Source organism: Crinia signifera, chromosome 11, assembly GCF_055691185.1.
Source record: "Crinia signifera chromosome 11, ASM5569118v1, whole genome shotgun sequence".
In the NCBI taxonomy this organism is placed as follows: Eukaryota; Metazoa; Chordata; class Amphibia; order Anura; family Myobatrachidae; genus Crinia; species Crinia signifera.
The window spans coordinates 19,263,231-19,283,022 of NC_139227.1; the positions used below are offsets into that span (position 1 = coordinate 19,263,231).

Below are 19,792 nucleotides of genomic sequence, written 5' to 3' on the forward strand. Positions count from 1 at the left end.
GATGTGGTCTCCACTCCCCTCTACAGTCCCGGAGCTGCCGGGGGAGGTCGCATCCCGACTGCGGGACACAAGTTTGCTGCTGTCTGTGTGTAGTTCTCCGGGAGCCCGGACTGTGTGCTCTACGTGGTGCTGTACTGCCTGCCCTGAGCTCTGCACTCTGCCCAACTTCCACACTGCTCCCTGCCTGCACTGTATAGGTGTACTATCTATCTATCTATCTATCTATCTATCTATCTATCTATCTATCTATCTATCTATTTTTTATTATTATTTTATTTTTTTCCTCTATCTTTGTGCTGCTCCCTGTAGAAGCTTGTTGACAAACTTGTGTGTTCCTCCCCTGTGTCCCCTGCATGTCAGGGCGCTGGAGCTGGTGGAGTGTATAGATGTGTGTGTGCTGGATAATCTATTAGCAGCCATTGTATACAGCCCCCCTACACTAGGGACCCTGCAGCCGGTCTCCCCCCCACACACACCCCCACCCTGCTCTTTGGCATTGCTGGGTCTCTCCCACTCACCCACTTGCTTGCACCTTGTGTGCCCATCCCTGCTCCATGGCACCAGACCCCCGTGGAAAAGCGATTTGTCCCTGATGCCTGACATGGTACTGAGATAGCAGGCTGCTCCCCATGCCCCTTTTGTGTTCCCATGCAGCATTTAGGGTCAGAGCTGCCAGCTATTCACTCCCTCACAATGCACTCCACATGGGCTGTATAAGGGAGGGTGAAGGAAACTTTTTTTTTTTTTTTTTGCCTAACAAATCATCCTGGATCCTTAGCTATCTGGAATTAGCATGGCAGGTTTATCGGCTAGCACCTTTTTGTCTAAAGATAACTTTTTTTTTAATTTATTTACAAAGTGTTGTGGACTTGGCTGTTTTATCTGGGTACTGCGAGGCTGGATAATACACCCCCAAATTCAGGGAAGCGGGCGGCTTCATCCCATAGGACTGCTTTTACAGAGAGGGTGACCCCATACACTTTATATTTTCAGCCCCTTCATCCAGCTAAAATATTAACCACATTCGGCATGGGATGGTTAATCATTAACCCCGATGTACCCAAAAAAAAAAAAAAAAGTCACTCTGAGTTCCAGACCCGAAACAAGAGTATTTGGTGTAATCGGAGCCTGTCTGTTGTGAATGTTAATATCCCATCTCTGAGGGCTTATCTGTTTATTATCTTTATCAGTAGTCACCCATCCTATGCAAAGCTAACCAGAAGATCCCGTTTCAATCGCCTACTTTATCTTTCGTAGTAAACTCTCTACTTTTTGCATTTGTATTTTAGCCTCTCTAGATCCAATTTCGTTTATAAAAAATTATATATATATATATTTTTACATTTACAAGGCGCAAGCCAAATGGAATTGGTGTCAATTTAAAGCCCCCGCCACCTTTTTGTAATTTACAAACTGTGTTGCATATTGTTTCCTTCTAATTGCTCAAATGCAAGCTTACATCAAAGCCTTCTTGTTTTGTTTGTGTCTAAATAAGATCTAAGCGTTTGCAACATAATTACTATGTTTTATACTATGTTAAATACAGCTACGGGTTTTTTTTTTTTTTTTGCACTATGAGTAAACTACGATATATTAGCAGGGAATTTCCTCCACCTTGTAAATCATTGCACTCACGGTTGATAAATGATATAAAGTGTCTCTTAAATGGGGTTGTCTCTATTTGAAATGAGAACTTTATTTTTTTTTAAAACCTCAAAAATAAAAATAATTCTTATGTACTATAATTGTCTCTACTCGCAGTTTACACCAGTTTTTTTTTTATTTATTTTTTAACAATAAGCTTAAATCTGCCTGCGGGTCATGTTTTGTAATGGTTGAGAGGATTATCTTGTAATAATATTAGTAAAGGCACAAATCTTACACATAGATTGCTAGGACTTTATGTACGTAGTAATCAGTACAAGTTTAACTGCCACAGTGACGTAATATTCCTAAGGAATATGTCAATGTTTGTAAGCCAGGAAGGTTTCGTTAGAACCCTATGTGTTTTGGCTAATTATAGTGCCGTGCTTAAAAAGACATCTAAACTTTTAGGAACTGCCTGAGTGTAGCTTCCCCCCTCTCCATAGTCCAGGCTTTCAGTGTTGTGTAAACATTTGTTATCTACTAAGGAATTGTACAAGTCCTTTTCTAGCAGAAGTTGGGTGGAGTTTGTGATAATTTTAATTAGCAGTTCTGAAATATAAGTCAAATATATATTAAACAGTGAACCTAAAATATTTCTGTACATTGATAATCGAGGGCAATATAATTAAGCCTTCTTACATATACAGCACTAACTCTTTAATTTCAAGGACCAAAATATTAGCCATTTTTTTTTGTGTGTGTGTGTGTGTGTGTATGTGTATATATATATATATATATATATATATATATATATATATATATATATATATATATATATATATATATATATATATATATATATATATATATATATATATATATATATATATATATATATATATATATCATGTTCTGATATTACCTGGAAAGTCTAATTGGACATTCTGACCATATTGTCTGGGTGTACATGAGGAGATTATGTTGAATTGATTGGAGGTGAAACGTATTTCCTATACTATACATGCTAACCCTAATCATCATGTACATTCATCTCAAATGTTCTGCTTTCTTAACCTCTGCTGGCCTTCTCTCCAGAATGGGTGACAAAGTTCAGGCATCAATATGTTTTTTGATTCTCTCTCGCTGACCCCGAATTCAGTCCTCCTGATCTTTCCTAGCAGGGAGTTAACAAACTAAGTACACCTGATCAGCATTAGTTCTATACTATCCCTATCCCCCTTCCTGCCCTCACACAGAAACCCACAGTGGATTGACAAGTGCTTCCCATAGAGCAGTGTTCTCCAAAACAACTGGGATTTAGTTTCTTGTCTGAATGCCAATATTTATGTAGTCAAAGTGTAGTTGTAGTCCTCAAGGATCCTTTCTTTCACTGACACAGGAATTGGCATATACCCCCCCCCCCCCCCCCCACCCAAAACAAAACAAAAATATACAAATAAAATAATATTGAATACTAATTTAAAAAAATGCACCTGGAACCCCACCTAGTGTTCATCACTATTTTATAAAGTGTGAACTTAATTTATTGAACTATAATTATTAGTTATAGATTAGCTAAACAGTCTAAGTTTTTCATTTTGTGAAAGTTACAATATGCTTCCTATTGTTACACTATATGTAACTAATCAGAATTCTAACTTTGTTTTATATGGACCTTGTGTTGTCCATTTAAGATTTTACCTAATATGCATTAACGCTATATTGTAATGATACATTTAATATACTTTTGTCTCATTTAAGTTTCTTTGTAAATTTTGTAAGATATTTAAATAAAACCAATTTCTATTTAAAGTATAGAAGTACAACTATTTATTGGTCAAGAGTTTACTTATCCATTGTTAAACTTATCCTTGTATATTATTTTGTACACCTTCCCAACCTATACTTTTATTTTCTTTTTAGGTACACTGGATTTGTTACAGTTGAGGATTAACAGAGAATCTCAAGAAATGAAATCTGAAGTAGATGACGTGAAATTTCTCTTCAAAAATGAAAGTATGTCAACTTATTTTAACCCTCTACTGGCTGAGAATTGTTTGCTCCACTGCTAAGGATTAGCACATATAATTTAGGTGGTGCTTGCTGCATAAGTCTTAATCTTTTAGTGCAGACTCAAATGGTTAAGATGCTTTTGTGCTTGAAGTTTTCAAGTAATGTTGTTTTTTCTTTTTATTCCCCAAAACTAGAGTATTTGGGGACCTCTATCTCAGTTAGTATAGAGCAATATTTGTCCCCCCTCTACAAACTGTTTAGTCCTGAATTTGCTATTCGCTGACCAAGCAAAACTGTGTTTTAAAGTGGCATTATGTTTTGATAAATGTGATCTGGTTGAAACGTATTTTCCACTGAATGTAGAGCTTAAATGAACGTGCTGACATAATAGGTTTAATGCATTTTGTTCAAAATGTGTGCACAAACAGAATGGCTTTTTGTTCCCTCATAATTGGCTGTAAAAGTAGATGGGACATAACCATTACGTATGGAAATGTGCAACATTTTTGTTGAATATATTAGATGCTGAATTTTCCTGGTAAAAAGGATCTAAAATACATACATTGCTTGTCACAACACTAGTCACGACTGCCTTTCTGTCATAATGCTGTACTCTCCGTAAAGAATTATTATTTTTAATTCTTGCTATTTTTAAGTTTAAAAGCTAGAGACTGCATTATTTTTTTACGATGTATGAAATATTCAAGCAGTTGTGTCTATTTCACTTTTCTAGTTTAAATTAAAATAATCAAACAATTTAGACTTTTGCAAGAACGAGCGCAATTTATTTTTTATATAAATATTATTTTTTTATTTCATATTTTTTATTTATTTTACTTCAAACTGAATTTGTACACTGGTTCCACTAAGTTTTTTTTATTTTTTTTAAGACGAGGGTGTATTTGCATAAGAACTACAAAGAAAACTAAATGAAGTAGGGACAAATTTAGTTTGGTGTCATGGAAACTTCCCATTATGTGATTTTAGGATTGCAGTAAAACATGCAGGGAGGTAATCTCTGAATTAAACAGTTTTTTTCACAGCCTTGTAAGATAACCACACACCATTTTGAACAACAGAATTTTCTGTCTTCATGCTGGGTGAACAATAGGAAACCATCCTGTTTTTCAATAGGATCAGTTCGTTTTGGAGTCAGTCATATGTTTAATTTGCAAATTGCCCTGGGTGTGATCAGAAATGTGAGCAACTAGTGGGAGCAACAAATTGGTGAGTGCTCCAACTATTTGTAATTCTGTGAACTACACAGATGTGTAACAATGGCGTGCAATTATCACCTTTCTTTGTTATGTAAAATTAAAACTTGATTTTTTTTTATTTATTTTTTTGGGGCACATTTGCATAGGATTTACCTAAATTTCTTGGGTTGCATTATGTATGTCCTTTTTCACGGTATTGTTATGGCATACAAGATGGCCTTCATTACCTTTATTGACATTTTCTAATGCACTTATTATACTATAAACAGTTTTTTTTAAAGTGAAAAATTTAAATTGCAATTTTTAAATTTTACCTGTGTGAGTACATGTGATTTCCAGACATTGTCTGAATTGCGATGTACTGTTAAGTTGTTGACTCAGATTGATTGGGAACTAAATGACTTCAAAGTGCCAGGTCCAAGGATCAGGTATATTTGAGACCATTGAAAAGGAACGAGGTTGACAGGAACTAGAATGTTTACTGAATCCTTCAAATTGTTTTCTGCCCATTGCACGAATATACAACAAAGAACACAGAATAATGGAAATCCATATCTGCTTTGGTGTTTCATTATTGCCCAATTATTTATTTTTTAACAGTTTCTTATATAGCACACATATATTCCGTAGCGCTTTACAGAGAATATTCGTCCATTCACATCAGTCCCTGCCCCAGTGGAGCTTACAGTCTATATTCCCTACCACATGTACACGCACACACAGACATTCTAGGGTTAATTGGTTGAAGCCCATTAACCTACCAGTATATTTTTTTGGATTGTGGGAGGAAACCAGAGTACCCAGAGGAAACTCACGCAAACACGGGGAGAACATACAAACTCTGCGTAGTAAGGGCCATGGTGGGAATCGAACCCATGACCTCAATGCTGCCAGGCAGTAATGCTAACCACTACACCTTCCGTGCTGCCCCAATGTGTTACTTTCACAGTTATTTTATATTTTAATAGATTAGTTGATGTAAAGGATTATATTAAACAGGATTTCACCTAAAGTCTATTGTGGAGGAAAAAAACAAAATTGTGTGTGTGAGAAATTTGAGAGCAATACGTGATTATCTGTGTTTCTGGCCATTTTGTTTTCAAATGAAAATAAGATGCTGTGAACAGAGCTTTATAAAGTGCTATTCTAATTAATAAATTCTTGTTTTTTTTAGGAGTTGGAGAGAGGGGTCAAACTCATCGCACACCCAAGAACAAGGATGCTCATGTCTGTAGCAGATGCTGTGCAGAGTTCTTTGAACTATCAGATTTGTTGCAACACAAGAAGAACTGCACTAAAAATCAATTGGTTCTAATTGTGAATGAAAATCCACCACCTCCTGCTGAAACAACCTCTCCTAGTCCCCCCTCAGATAATCCTGATGAGCACATGAATGACACAGTTAATAACGCAGATCAAGCAGACTGTAGTGACCTTTCAGAGCATGACAAGGCTGACAAAGAAGAATCCATGGAGGTGGAGATTGGAGCTAGCAATAGCAGCAGTGGTTCCAACAAAGTGGACAATGGTGTTTCAAGCAGTAATAATTCCACATTGGGTACCTCAGCTATTACAACCTCACTACCTCAAGTAAGGGATCTGACAGCTTTGGGCAACTTTTCTGTAATTAACAGCAACGTCATCATCGAAAACCTTCAGAGTACTAGAGTGGCAGTGGCACAGTTCTCCCAAGAAGCAAAGTCTAAAGGGGCTACCAACAATAAAATGGCTGTACCTGCACTCATGGAGCAGCTCTTGGCTTTACAGCAACAGCAGATACACCAGTTGCACCTGATTGAGCAAATCAGACACCAAATATTATTGCTGGCTTCACAAAGCGCAGAGGTACCTACATCTTCTAGTGGCTCACAAGGGACATTGAGGGTGTCTGCTACTCCACTAGCCACACTGAGTTCCCACTTGTCCCAACAGCTTGCTGCAGCAGCTGGCTTAGCACAAAGTCTTGCTAGTCAATCAGCCAGCATTAGTGGCATAAAGCAACCACCCCAAGTACAGCTACCTCAGAGCAGCCCTGGAAACCCTATTCCATCCAACAGTACTTCCCCTCCAACTATTAATCAAAAGACGACGACGGCGGCAGCAGCAATTAATTCACCCTCCTCAGACAGAGTACCTTCAACCACTGGTGGCCCACAGGTCAGTAATCCATCAGCACCTGTAACATCATCACCAGCTTTTGCAATAAGCAGTCTCTTGAGTCCTGCATCTAACCCACTACTACCTCAGCCTTCCCCAAGTAACGCCCTTTTCCCCAGCACATTGCCCAACCTAGGAACAACTGCAGAGGATTTAAACTCTCTGAGGAAAAACAAACCAGCTAATGTGACTACTTTTGAAGCAAAGAGCACATCTGATGAGTCATTCTTCAAACACAAGTGTAGGTTCTGTGCAAAGGTTTTTGGTAGTGACAGTGCCTTGCAGATCCACCTTCGGTCTCATACAGGTGAGAGACCTTTTAAATGCAACATCTGTGGAAACCGGTTTTCCACCAAAGGGAATCTAAAAGTTCACTTTCAGCGCCACAAAGAGAAGTATCCTCACATTCAGATGAACCCATACCCCGTGCCTGAGCATTTAGACAATATACCTACAAGTACGGGAATTCCATATGGGATGTCTATACCACCAGAAAAGCCTGTAACAAACTGGTTGGACACTAAACCAGTTTTGCCTACACTGACAACATCTGTGGGGATGCCACTTCCACCAACCATGCCCACCTTAACACCATTTATTAAGACTGAGGAACCCCAACCTCCACCTATCACTCATCCAATTGTGAGTCCATTGGATAAAGTAAAAAGTGATTTGTTGTCGTTAGAACCACTTCTAAAAAAAGACAGTCTTCCAGAAGAGACTGAGGCTAGTGATGTGCCCACCTCAGATGACAAAGGTGAAGATCATTCTCAACAGTCAAAACTCTTCCAAAATTTCAACCGTTCCACCTGCTCCCCCGGAGGTGACTCTACTCCCACTGCTACTGCAGCTTTTCCGAACCCAATTCTACCATTCATCTCGGAACAATTCAAAGCCAAGTTCCCCTTTGGGGGGCTTTTGGATGCAGTCCCTACATCTGAGACCTCTAAACTTCAACAGCTTGTAGAAAACATAGACAAAAAGTCTAGTGACCCAAATGAGTGTGTCATTTGTCATCGAGTACTTAGCTGCCAGAGTGCCCTAAAAATGCATTACAGGACACATACTGGGGAAAGACCTTTTAAATGTAAAGTATGTGGGCGTGCTTTCACCACCAAAGGTAACCTAAAGACCCATTACAGCGTACACCGTGCCATGCCACCACTTAGAGTACAGCATTCATGCCCCATTTGTCAAAAGAAATTTACTAATGCTGTTGTGCTGCAGCAACATATAAGGATGCATATGGGGGGACAAATTCCTAATACCCCAGTTGCTGAAAACTATCCCGACTCTATGGAATCTGATACTGGATCCTTTGATGAGAAAACTATTGATGATCTGGACAATTTCTCTGATGAAAACATGGAAGACTGCCCTGATAGCAGTGTCCCTGATACTCCTAAATCTGCAGATGCTTCTCAAGATAGCCTATCTTCCTCCCCACTGCCCCCTGAAATATCAAGTATTGCAGCTCTGGAGAATCAAATGAAGATGATCAATGCTGGGCTGGTAGAGCAGCTCCAGGCTAGCCTAAAGTCTGCTGAAAATGGCTCTGTTGAAGGTGATGGCATGACTAATGACTCTTCATCTCTTTGTGGTGATATAGAAAGCCAGAGTGCTGGAAGTCCTGCTGCCTCTGAGTCCACTTACTCTATAAATGCTCTATCCCCTAATAGCACAAATGACTTTCTCAAGTTCCCAAACACCGATGAAAAGCACCCACAAACTTTACCACCTGAGCTCCACAATGGGATGTCACCAAATCCCGCTAATGGAGGTGCTCTTGATTTGACATCCACCAACACTGATAAAATGGTCAAGGAAGAACCTTTGGGTGTGCTCTTTCCATTCAGAGAACGAAGTAAGTTTAGAAACACAGTATGTGATATTTGTGGCAAAACATTTGCATGTCAGAGTGCCTTGGACATTCATTACAGAAGCCATACCAAAGAGAGGCCATTTATTTGCACAATCTGCAATCGTGGCTTTTCCACTAAAGGTAACTTAAAACAGCATATGCTTACACACCAGATGAGGGATCTGCCATCGCAACTGTTTGAGCCGAACACTAATTTGACCACTAACAGTAATTTGACCACAAACACCAATTTAATAGTAAATCCAGCTCCAATTCCACTGGCAACTATCATAAAAACTGAATTTAATGGTTTCATGCATGGCTTGCCACATGATAAGGACCAGCCTTCAAGTATTGCATCTTCGGGATCTCTTTCATCTTCCGCGACATCTCCAGTCCTCCTTCCATCCTTGGCCAGACGGACTCCAAAGCAGCATTACTGCAATGCGTGTGGCAAATCGTTTTCCTCTTCCAGTGCTTTACAAATCCATGAGCGGACCCACACTGGTGAAAAACCATTTGCCTGCACCATTTGTGGAAGAGCATTTACTACGAAAGGCAATCTGAAGGTAAACGATCTAAAACCTATATATCCAAAATGCTAAATTGTATTGGTCATACCTTTCTCCCAATAGATTTGAAGCAAATTATATAGATTGCATATTCTGCAGCATCCTTTATAGAGATTATGTAGTCCTGGATATCTGCCCCTGCAAAAGTGGAGATTGCAATCTATATTCCCTACAACAATTTTTTTTATTTTATTTACAATATTGAAATACTTCATTGCTATTATAATTGGTGTGTTGTTGTGTTTTTTTTTTTTTTTTTTTATTATCCAAATACATGGACATATACAATCCACACATAGGCCCTTGGTGGGAAAAGAAGCATGTAAAGACTGCACACTCTTAAAGGTACATTTTCTAAAGCTTTTAAAAACAGAGGTGGTTGCCTATAGCAACCAAGCAGTTAGTCTATAATTCTCTATTGCATCCTAGAAAATGATAGACCAAATCTGATTGCTATTCGCAACATCACTTTTTTTTGTTTTTGAAAGCTTTCGAAAATGTACCCTACATTGCTGTGAGATCCTCAAAATATCTGCTAAAAATGCTGGAATCGCTCACCGCAACTTTTTTTTTTTTTTAGTATAAATACAAATCCAGCCAAGTCCATTAACTTTCAGTTACATATTGCACCCATCTATAGATTGTACGCTTGCTAGCAGGGCCCTTCTACCTCTATGTTGGTTTATTTCTACCCAGTTTGTTTAATCACGGTTTCCAATTGCGCTATATAAGAAACTGGAAATAAATAATAAAAAAGAACAGTTGCTGTGAACGACTCTGGAATTTTTTTTAGCAGATATTGAGGCTCTCGCAGCAAAGTACTCATAGGGTTAATGCCATTGCTCTGTGCTTGAATAGCAGTGGTGGTTTTGAAAAGTGCTCTATAGTGCGAATCTTCTATTCTATCTTGCTATGAAACTAAATTAATGTGCAGTATTTCATAGCAAGTTTTAATGTTAGGTTTTACTATAATGTGCTATAAAACATAACACGTTAGAGTCTTAAAGAGGAAGGAGATGATACAGATTTGTCAAATCTGTCACAATTCCATTTTACAGCAGCGAGATTAGCTCTGCAAATTGCTTGATCAGTGGTGGATAAGTGTCAGTAGCTTGTTGGTGATATTGAGTCCATAACTTGTAGTAGGGATGGAACATTTGGCAATGATTTTGTGTCCTCTGCACAGCAAAAAAAGTTCTGTACAAATGTGCTGTAACCCATAGCAACACAATGGAGTGGCACTTTTTTTCTAGGTGTGCTAGAAACCAGTGATTTTTCATTTTCTGTGTGCACATTGCAACATTTTTAATGATATTTGTGATAAAAACAAATGTTGGCTATATTGACATTATTCTCATATAGAAAAACGGCATTTATATTTTATTCATAGTGACTGGGTCAGTTTTTAGTTTTGCAGTAGTCTGTTGCATTTAAACCAGACATAATAGCCATGTAGATAAAGGTTTGACACTTCCAGATTTGTCTTCAACAAATGTATAATATCTGTGTCCTTTTTTTTTTTTTCCCTTAATAATTACCTGTTTAATTCTGAAGTGCCCCCCCAAATCTGTCTGGTTCTGCACATAGCTGAAGTTGTTAATCTGTGACTTCGATAAACTGACATTTGCACCTCCCAGTACTATGTACACCATCAAATTTCCAGATGTCATAGTTCTAAAACAATTGAAAAATACTCTATTTTATATCGTTTATTTATATGGCGCCACAAGGGTTCCGCAGTGCCTGCCCTCTATAAAGTTACCAAATTCAGTGTCCGTGAATGAAGTTGGACTATGAAATTAAATCATAAACTGATATTTGACAGTTTAATGATTTACTACGGCACAAATCCTATTACTGTCCTCCTACATCCCCCCCCTTAAATCCTTTCAAAAAATTTTATGTCCTATCATTTTTTTTTTTCCCTTTGGTTCCAAAAGGATAAGAATAACTTGGTGTAACAATGTTCGTTGTTCTACTACATTGTAATTGGTAAAGATTAATCCTGTCTGTCAAAATAAGGATTTCTAATACTACCTGAGTAAATAAGGCCTGGTATTTCAAATGCGGCTGTTTTTTGCAAGGTTTGCTAGTATTCTATGGCTTGCTTTAGGATGACAATTATTTGACGAAAAAATATTCTGCCTTCTAAAATATAGTGTGAATTTTGGCCTAATGGCAGACAATGGAATATATTAAATATGACATTTGAGGTTAAAAATGTAGTAATACATTTGCAACTCTTCCCCCCCCCCCCCCCCCCTTTTTTTTTTTTTTTTCCCTTGCTTTACTTCTGTCGGACAGCTACTTTTAGCATTACAAAAAAAGAAACAAACCCCAGATCTTTCTGTGTAAAGAAGACAAAAAAATTAATTTATAAAGCATATGAAACTGTTTTTAGCACTAACAGTATGAAATTGTAACTGGGACCTGGTAAAATGCTGTTTTACGAACACTTACTGGAACTACTTCGTTGTACGTCATTACCCAGAATCCTTTTTGGCCACTAACACTTTTTTTTATCAGACAAATTGCTGAATACTAACAATGTTGTGTTTTTCATATTTATATTTGACTTGGTATGCATTGGTTGTTGTACCTGAGATATTAAAAGCATTATTTTTTTAGACCTAGCCCCTTTTAGCTTATAGCTGCTGAGATACCTGCTTAATATTTGTTCAAAACCACATATAGATAAAAATAATTGGCATAATCTTAATATAGAATTCAAAATTTTCAACTGGACTATGATTGTATGATCAAGCCTTGGGCTATCAGAAAGTGTAATGCAGAAGTAGTTAAACCCGTTATATTGACTTTTTGAAAGACTGAGTTTATCTTTGGAAACCGTTTTAAGTGTTTAACCAAGATGTTCTTTATTCATCTGGAGCATGTTTGACTCTGGTTCTTAAACAGTAGCTGAACTCTTTGCATTTGTACACATTGTGCTGACAGAATTTTGCTAGAGATTACTGTCAGAAATGTGAGATGACTGACTCTTAGGCTATACATGCATACATACATACTGGGGGAAAGGCCGGCACTCCTCCTTGTGGAAATGGTTTACCTGCCCAGGTGCCTTCCAGGATGCAGTAGCACCCAAATTGATAGTCAGTAGATGCGACGGCACTCAAAGGGACTTAGAAAAATTTTTTTTTTCTAAGTCCCTTTGAGTGCCGCCGCATCTACTGATAGATATATATATATAATTTTTTTCATAATTTGTAAACTATTTTTGTTGGCAAACATTTATAGCTAATTTGCATTATCTCCACTTGCAGAAGTATAGAATTTTTCAGAACCTTGGTAGCTATTATTAATTGTTATCGAGGTTGAATATGTGTTGTGTTTTTTTTTTTTTTTTTTTTTTATAACTATCCTTGTCTGCCCGCTGCTACAATTGTTCTTCCTCTTACTTACATATCAAGCATTGCCCAACCTCTTAGATTGAAAATAGTGTTCATTCTAGCACCCGCCATATTTGAAAACCCATGCAGTTCCTCTTCCCTGCCTGGGGTGTCGCTGTCTGCTATGGTGTTTCTAGCACAGGTCTGGTTTGCATTTCAGTGCTGATATATAGACCACACTGTGCTAGAAGCACTACAGCAGACAGCGACACCCCAGGCAGGGAAGAGGGACTGCATTGGTATTCAAATATGGCGGGTGCTAGAATGAACACTAGAAAAGACAATCCAACTTTTTGTTTCATGACCTGGCATGTGGTTTATTTATTTTTTTATCCCTTCTTTGTACAGTGCTGCAAAACATGTCTGCTTTTCATGAATTCTAGATTATCTTGTATTCCATAAACCAAATGGTTATGGCTCTCAGTAGTCATGATTAGGTTGGTGTGATACTTTGTGCTACCCAGTTAGTTAATTTTTACTTTTCCTTTGTATCTTTCTGTAGGTTCATATGGGGACTCACATGTGGAATAGTACACCGGCAAGGAGAGGAAGAAGACTTTCTGTGGATGGACCTATGGCATTTTTAGGAGGGAATCCAGTAAAATTTCCAGAAATATTCCAGAAAGACTTGGTTTCCAGAACAGGGAATGGAGACCCATCGAGTTTCTGGAGCCAATATGCAGCCGCTCTGTCAAATGGCTTGGCCATGAAGACCAATGAAATTTCTGTTATTCAAAATGGTGGAATTACTCCAATGACTGGAAGCTTGGGAAATGGTGGGAGCTCGCCCATCAGTGGCTTGACTGGGAACCTAGAAAAACTGCAGAATGCTGAACCAAATGCACCTCTAGCTGGTCTGGAGAAGTTGGCAAACAGTGAAAATGGGACTTCCTTTAAATTTATGCGTTTCGTGGAGGACAGTAAAGAGATTGCCACAAACTAACATACACATTCTTGAGGACAAAAATATGCAGCCAGAGGTTGCTTGATTTTATTTTATTTTTTAGGACTGCAACATTGAATTTTTTTTTTTTTTTTTTACCATGTTCAACTTCTAGAGTTTTAAGTGAGTGTATTTATTAGTGATTACTACATACAAATGCAAAATGCAAGCATTAACTTTGGTCTTTGTATTTGGAATTAAATACTAATAGACTAGAGTGGTGAACAGGCTGTAACATTTATGGCAACTTGCAAGTCATGATGGTTTGATCCTTTTTGGCATTAACTTATTTTTATATATTCCATTTTAACATGGTCCCCTGATGTTAATGCAGAAAGTAATATGGAAAATGTACATTACTTTATGTCAAAGTGAATGCACAGTTTAATGGAAGGTTATTTCTCGCTTGCATCTTTTTGAGGGCAGGATGGTGAGGATTCAAAATGACTGATTTTAGGTCTCTATCATATTCCCCTAAACAGTTGAGATATGTATGTGTGTGTTGTTTTTTTTTTTTACCGACGTGTATAGACTTTTTGTACAGTGATAAACACTCGGGTTATTTGAGATGATGCAAAAGTTTTCATTTTAAATTGCGGTCAATTTTTTTTTTTCTCGTAGTTAATTCCGTATAGAACATGTGCTGGAATCTCACAATTGCTGCTAAATATAGCATCTGGAACAACCTTCCATGGAAAAAATAAAATGTAGATGCTTGTGTATATGTACATATATAAATATATAAATGAGAAAATATTCACTTTCATCAATGTAAATAAGTTTTGTGATCCTTTTATGCTCCCTAGTGGGTCTCCAAAAAAACCCTGATTTTCGATGTATTCCAGTACTAGCTTGCAGTGAAATGGTTAAAAAAAAAAAGTTTCTTCTCTTCGTGAATTGAAAAACCAACTTGGCTGTGGCCCATGACTTTTTGTAGCTCTGGAAAAATGGACCCTCATTAGCTTTCTTTTTGAAAGTTGGAAGTCCCACTCCAATAATATTATACTGATAACTAGAAAAGAAAAATACTGTAGTTTTAATCAAGTCTTCAAATACACCACTTTTTCAGCCTATGGTATGTGTCTGAGGCTTTGCTTGTGAACTTGAACCCATGACGTATTTATTAAATGGCTAATGAAATACTAAATCTAACGGTGTTCCTATGAAGTGATACAACCAAACGGCAACTCTTTAAAGTTTAAGGGCCTAAACGTGTGTTTCTTTTTTTACTTTTTTGGTCACCGCAAATGGCATTCCATAGTACTGTACAGTTACTCCCTTCAGCTTAGCAGCAAAAAGTTGCTAAAACATCCGTGCGCTTATAAAGTTGTTCTTTACTGAGCAGATCTGTTTCTCATTACATTTATTTTTCCTATGACTGTTTCTGCAAGTTCTATGTATTTTTTTTTACTATTATTATGGATAATCTTCAATAACAACGCACACGTCTATAGATCTGTCCTTATTTAGCTAATGTCTTTACACTATGGCATAGGGTCCTTGGATCTGCGGATATGGGCAGTGTTTCATACATTTTGCATCTTATTCACGTTGTAAGCAAATACAAAGTTTATTACTGTACCAGACACTAGATTGGAACATACAGTATGTGACAAGGCATTGGTATAATGATACGTATCACCAACTCAAGATCAGAATTCTGTCCTTTTTTCTTATCCAGATTAGTGGCTATAGTTGTACACAAGTACAAGAAATTCCAGGACTAGAAGTCTGTGTATTCTAGCATTACGCATTTGTTGCATTAACCCCTTGAGTGGTATGCTCAGCTGCACTGCCGCAGCAGGTTATCCGGGAAAATTAACGGGCATACAGTACCACTAATATACAATAGGTGCACACCAGTGGTGTCCAGGTGTGCACCACTGGTGCAGCACCTCTAGAGGCGCCCCCTCCCCCCCCTCCCCCCCCTATCACCTTTGCTCCAGCGATCTGCACGCCGGAGCTCTCCTGACCCACCAGCCAGCTGTCACTCATTTTACAGTGACGTCGGGGACAGGCTCAGGTATGGTCAGTGTGGCTCGGGGAGACTCGGAAGCGCTCAGGCACCCAAGTCCTCCTCAGCCACCGCGAACATCCCCCCCACCTTCCTGCTGCCGACGTCACTGCTGAATGTGACAGGCGGACGGCTAATGTAGCGGGAACAGTGGCGGCAGAGATGCTCCGGCGTACTAACGCCGGAGCAGAGGTGAGGGAGGGGTGCTTGTAACTTCCTGTGGTGGGTTTTGCTGGAGCAGGAAAAACCTGCCATGGTAGGTTTGTTCTGCACCAGCAAAACACACCACTCAAGGGGTTAATGATGTATATTTTGAGAGAGTCTTTTGGATGGGCACTTGGTGTGGCTACATCGGTGTTGTGGCTATTTTGGCAGATTCCGAGCAAAGACTTATGTGAACATATCTGAGTGAAATTCAAAAACTTTACTGGTTCATCATATGTAAGTTACACTGCAGGAAAGCAGGGTATACACTGGAGCAACTGCCAACTGTTCTGACTTTATAGACCATTTCCTTTGAGCCCAGAACTAGTCAAAATGAGCATGCACACATAGCATCCTTGCTAAAGACTAAATAATATATTGTGTTGCATTGATCGCATGCACTTTTTTTCATTGCTCATGTACAAAACAACCTTCATGACACTTATTCTAGGAAGTGATGTCAAATCAGTTGACGTATCATATTCACTTCATGATAGGAAACAGATTTCTAGGTTTCATGTGCGGCAGATTACTTTTGACGACATTGCGTGTGGCCACGGGAGCGCACATTGAGTGTACACACAGAGATGTAGGTCAGATATTGGTATGCCAAATTGGACTATATTGTACAGTGTGTACCCTGCTCAGAAGATCCATTAAATGCTCATACAAGATATTGCAGCAAAACATAATGTGGTCTCTTATATAACACAAGTGTGAATTCGCCGACCTTGTAATTCAAAAATGTTGTATACACAGAGGACATGGTCTGATGGTAGTGATACACAAAGCATTTTAAATAGAACACTTTAAGGACCCAATACACTATGCAATTTAGGCACGATTTCACCCGATTCAGATGTCGGAAGGTCGGACGGGCTGCAAATAAGTTTTGTTAAATCTTATGTGCAGCTGGCCCCGGAGCCATGTGGGGGACGGCAGCGGGCGGGGGATGCCGGCTAATAGAGTGCCAGGCGGAGGGAGCAGAGGGAGGCTGCGTAGGTAGCCGGGCAGGCGAGGAAGCTGTTGCCCTCAGAAGTGCCAGCGGTAGCAGGGTGCCAGGCAGTAGAAGAAGCTGGCAGTGGCGGGAGGAGCAGAGAGGTCTCCGCCAATCAATGGCTTCCTATTCATCTGTATGGGCGTGTTTTTTTTTTTTTTTTTTTTTTTTTAAGTTCTCTGCTCCTCCTACCGTTGCCCAGTGTCTTCTACTGTCCGGCGCCCTGCTCCCGCTGGCACCGCAACAGCTTCCTCGTCTGCCCTCCCCCTGCTCCCTCCGCCTGGCTCTCTATTAGCCGGCATCCCAAACCCACTGCCGTCCCCTGCACGGCTCCCTCCTCCTGCAGCTCCCTGGGGACTGCATATGATAAATCCATGTAATTTATCACATGCAAAACTTGGTACATCAAGTGCCTAAACGTGTGTCCCCCTCCCGGAGAGCTGGAGGGAAATCAGGTCCGACTTGTCCCTAGGACAAGTCGGACTAATGTATGGGGACCTTTAATTTCCAACTGGCCATTCATTTGTATATGAGTTAGTGGGCACCTTAAGCCCCCTCCTGTGGTTTCTTTCTTGTGTGGTCAGCTGTCTACGTTTTATAAATGATGATGGTCCGATGCGCTATTGACAAAATCTCTGCTCTTTTCCTTTCTTCCCTTTCCCCAAAGGACAACGGGTGGAGTGCAACATTAGCATCAATATATAAACTTTAAAACACCTGCACTCCTATATTTAGACTGATTTTTTTTAACCATTTGCTAAATTTAGTTTGGGTGTTTACATTTCATTAACATAGGAAAGAAACTTTTCTATTTTAAGAAGAGACTCAAAACTAACAATCGATTAATCCTATATGTACAAAACTTCTAATTTTAAACTTTTTCTGTAGATCTACTTTGTTCAGAAGAGGGAAATGTATTTGATCTACTAAAGAGGAGGAGGGGGGGAGGTGTTGAAATGCAGTCAGTTTTGTATATACAGTATATTAAATATATTTTTCATTACTTGGGGATTTTATATTTCTACCTTCTAGTTGATGCTGATGAATATATGACCAAGAAATTCATATTTATTTGATTATTGGGGAAGGGTGAAGGTATTTAGCCCTTTAGACCTTTATCCATATATTTGTTTTTGTGTCCGCTGCAAAACAAAAAAAAACTACTGTAACTCAGCGGTTTCCCACCTTTTTTTACTTTCTATATATATACTTTTATGAGTACACCTCTCAAATTGAAATATCTTACGTCCTTATTTTAAGGAGTAGCGGAGATGTATGAGGGCAGTGCTGGTAGCTCCCAGTGGATTACTGGTTGGGCAAGATCACAAGGTGGTGCTGCAGAAGGAGTCGGAAGTGATGCAACGCGTTCATCTCCATGGCAATGAGACTTTTTTCGCCATTACCAATATTATTTTCAAGTACCCCCAACTGGTCTGCAGCGTACCTCAGGTTGGAAACCACTGCTTTAATTTTTCCCCAGAACTGTCCACAAAATACAGTTCTTCATCAAAAACTAACTTTATTTAGTGTGCATTTATTATTCACACCCATTTTTTTTTCAATGTACAGTAAGGAATGATGGGGGGGGGGGGGGTTACAGATACAGTTTCAAACAACATAAGATGTCCCTGATAATACCGTACAATTACGTTCAGGACAGGTTTCCCCTCTAACCATTTGAGGACACACAATACATTTATTCCGCGTCCATGTCAGCAGATTTTTTCAAAAAAAGTGAAAAACTATTTTCTAATTTTTTCTGTGTCGAACATTTTCTCGTCAAACTTTTGCTTGTGTTGACCTTCTGTCAATGTCTACCTAAAGCCTGTCAACCTTTTTCATGTGTCGACAAATGGTTATTGAACTAATCCAGTGATGGCTAACCTTGACACTCCAGCTGTTGTTGAACTACACATCCCAGAATGCCCTGCATATGTTTTAGCATGGCCAAATAGTAAAACTGTAGCAGGGCATGCTGGTATGTGTAGTTCAACAACAGCTAAAGTGTCAAGGTTAGCCATCACTGACCTAATTCCTGTCAACATAATGATCCTGACTCGTTCTTGCTTTTCTATCTGTTCTCTTGAAGGACCACCTTCTTCTCCAGGTATTGGAACGGATGTATCAAGCTTCAAAAAGTGATGAAACGGAGAGTGATATGCAGCCAGCCAATCAGCTCCTACCTGTCATGCTTCGGGCTGGGTTTGAAAAAAACCAGGTAGGAGCTGATTGGTTGGCTGTGTATCACCCTCCACTTTTTGAAGCTTGATACATCTGACCCATTGTCTGCAGTGTGCATCTTATATTTGTATTCTGTGTGTGCTACGGATAGGCCTCCTTAGAGCATGATAATGCTATAAGCAGGATAATATGAAGTAGCATTTCCTCTTTTTTTATTTATTTTTTATTTAAAAAACCTTGTACCATGTGACCTGCCCATATATGTTCTATTTAGCAATGCCCTGGAGCTTGTTGACCCATGTAAATGTATCTTGCATCCGACCTACTGAGTTCTATAGCTCATTGAATGTCACAGATGGCCTAGCTTCTCTGATCGTTGTTGGACAAAAAGGGCAACTGAGTTTGAGGGACTGGCCTGAGGAAGGAAATGACACTAGTTTTCATCATACTTTCATATCTGTAGACAGAGTTTAAACAGATGTTTTCTGCCTTTTCAATGGTTTTGTGTCAAGATGTTGGTATTCCAATTATCTGACAAAACTGTGGTGCTTGTAGATGTCGTTTTCACCTTTATGGGCAAATAGAATTATTTATAATGATAAAATATTTGAAATCAGGAATTAGTTCCTCCCTAAGTAC

At 38.9% G+C, this 19,792-nt stretch overlaps 1 protein-coding gene across 1 annotated transcript in view; it reads left to right on the forward strand.

Moving 5' to 3' along the window:
• SALL1 (spalt like transcription factor 1) overlaps nucleotides 1–15,135 on the forward strand; it is a 15,664-nt gene extending 529 nt beyond the window's left edge. The window contains exons 2-4 of the mRNA XM_083165509.1: nucleotides 3,511–3,603; nucleotides 5,992–9,404; nucleotides 13,317–15,135. Coding sequence (XP_083021635.1) covers nucleotides 3,511–3,603; nucleotides 5,992–9,404; nucleotides 13,317–13,757 — 3,947 coding nt within the window. The 3' untranslated portion in view covers nucleotides 13,758–15,135. The remainder of the gene's footprint in view (nucleotides 1–3,510; nucleotides 3,604–5,991; nucleotides 9,405–13,316) is intronic.
• The last annotated feature ends 4,657 nt before the right edge of the window (nucleotides 15,136–19,792 follow it).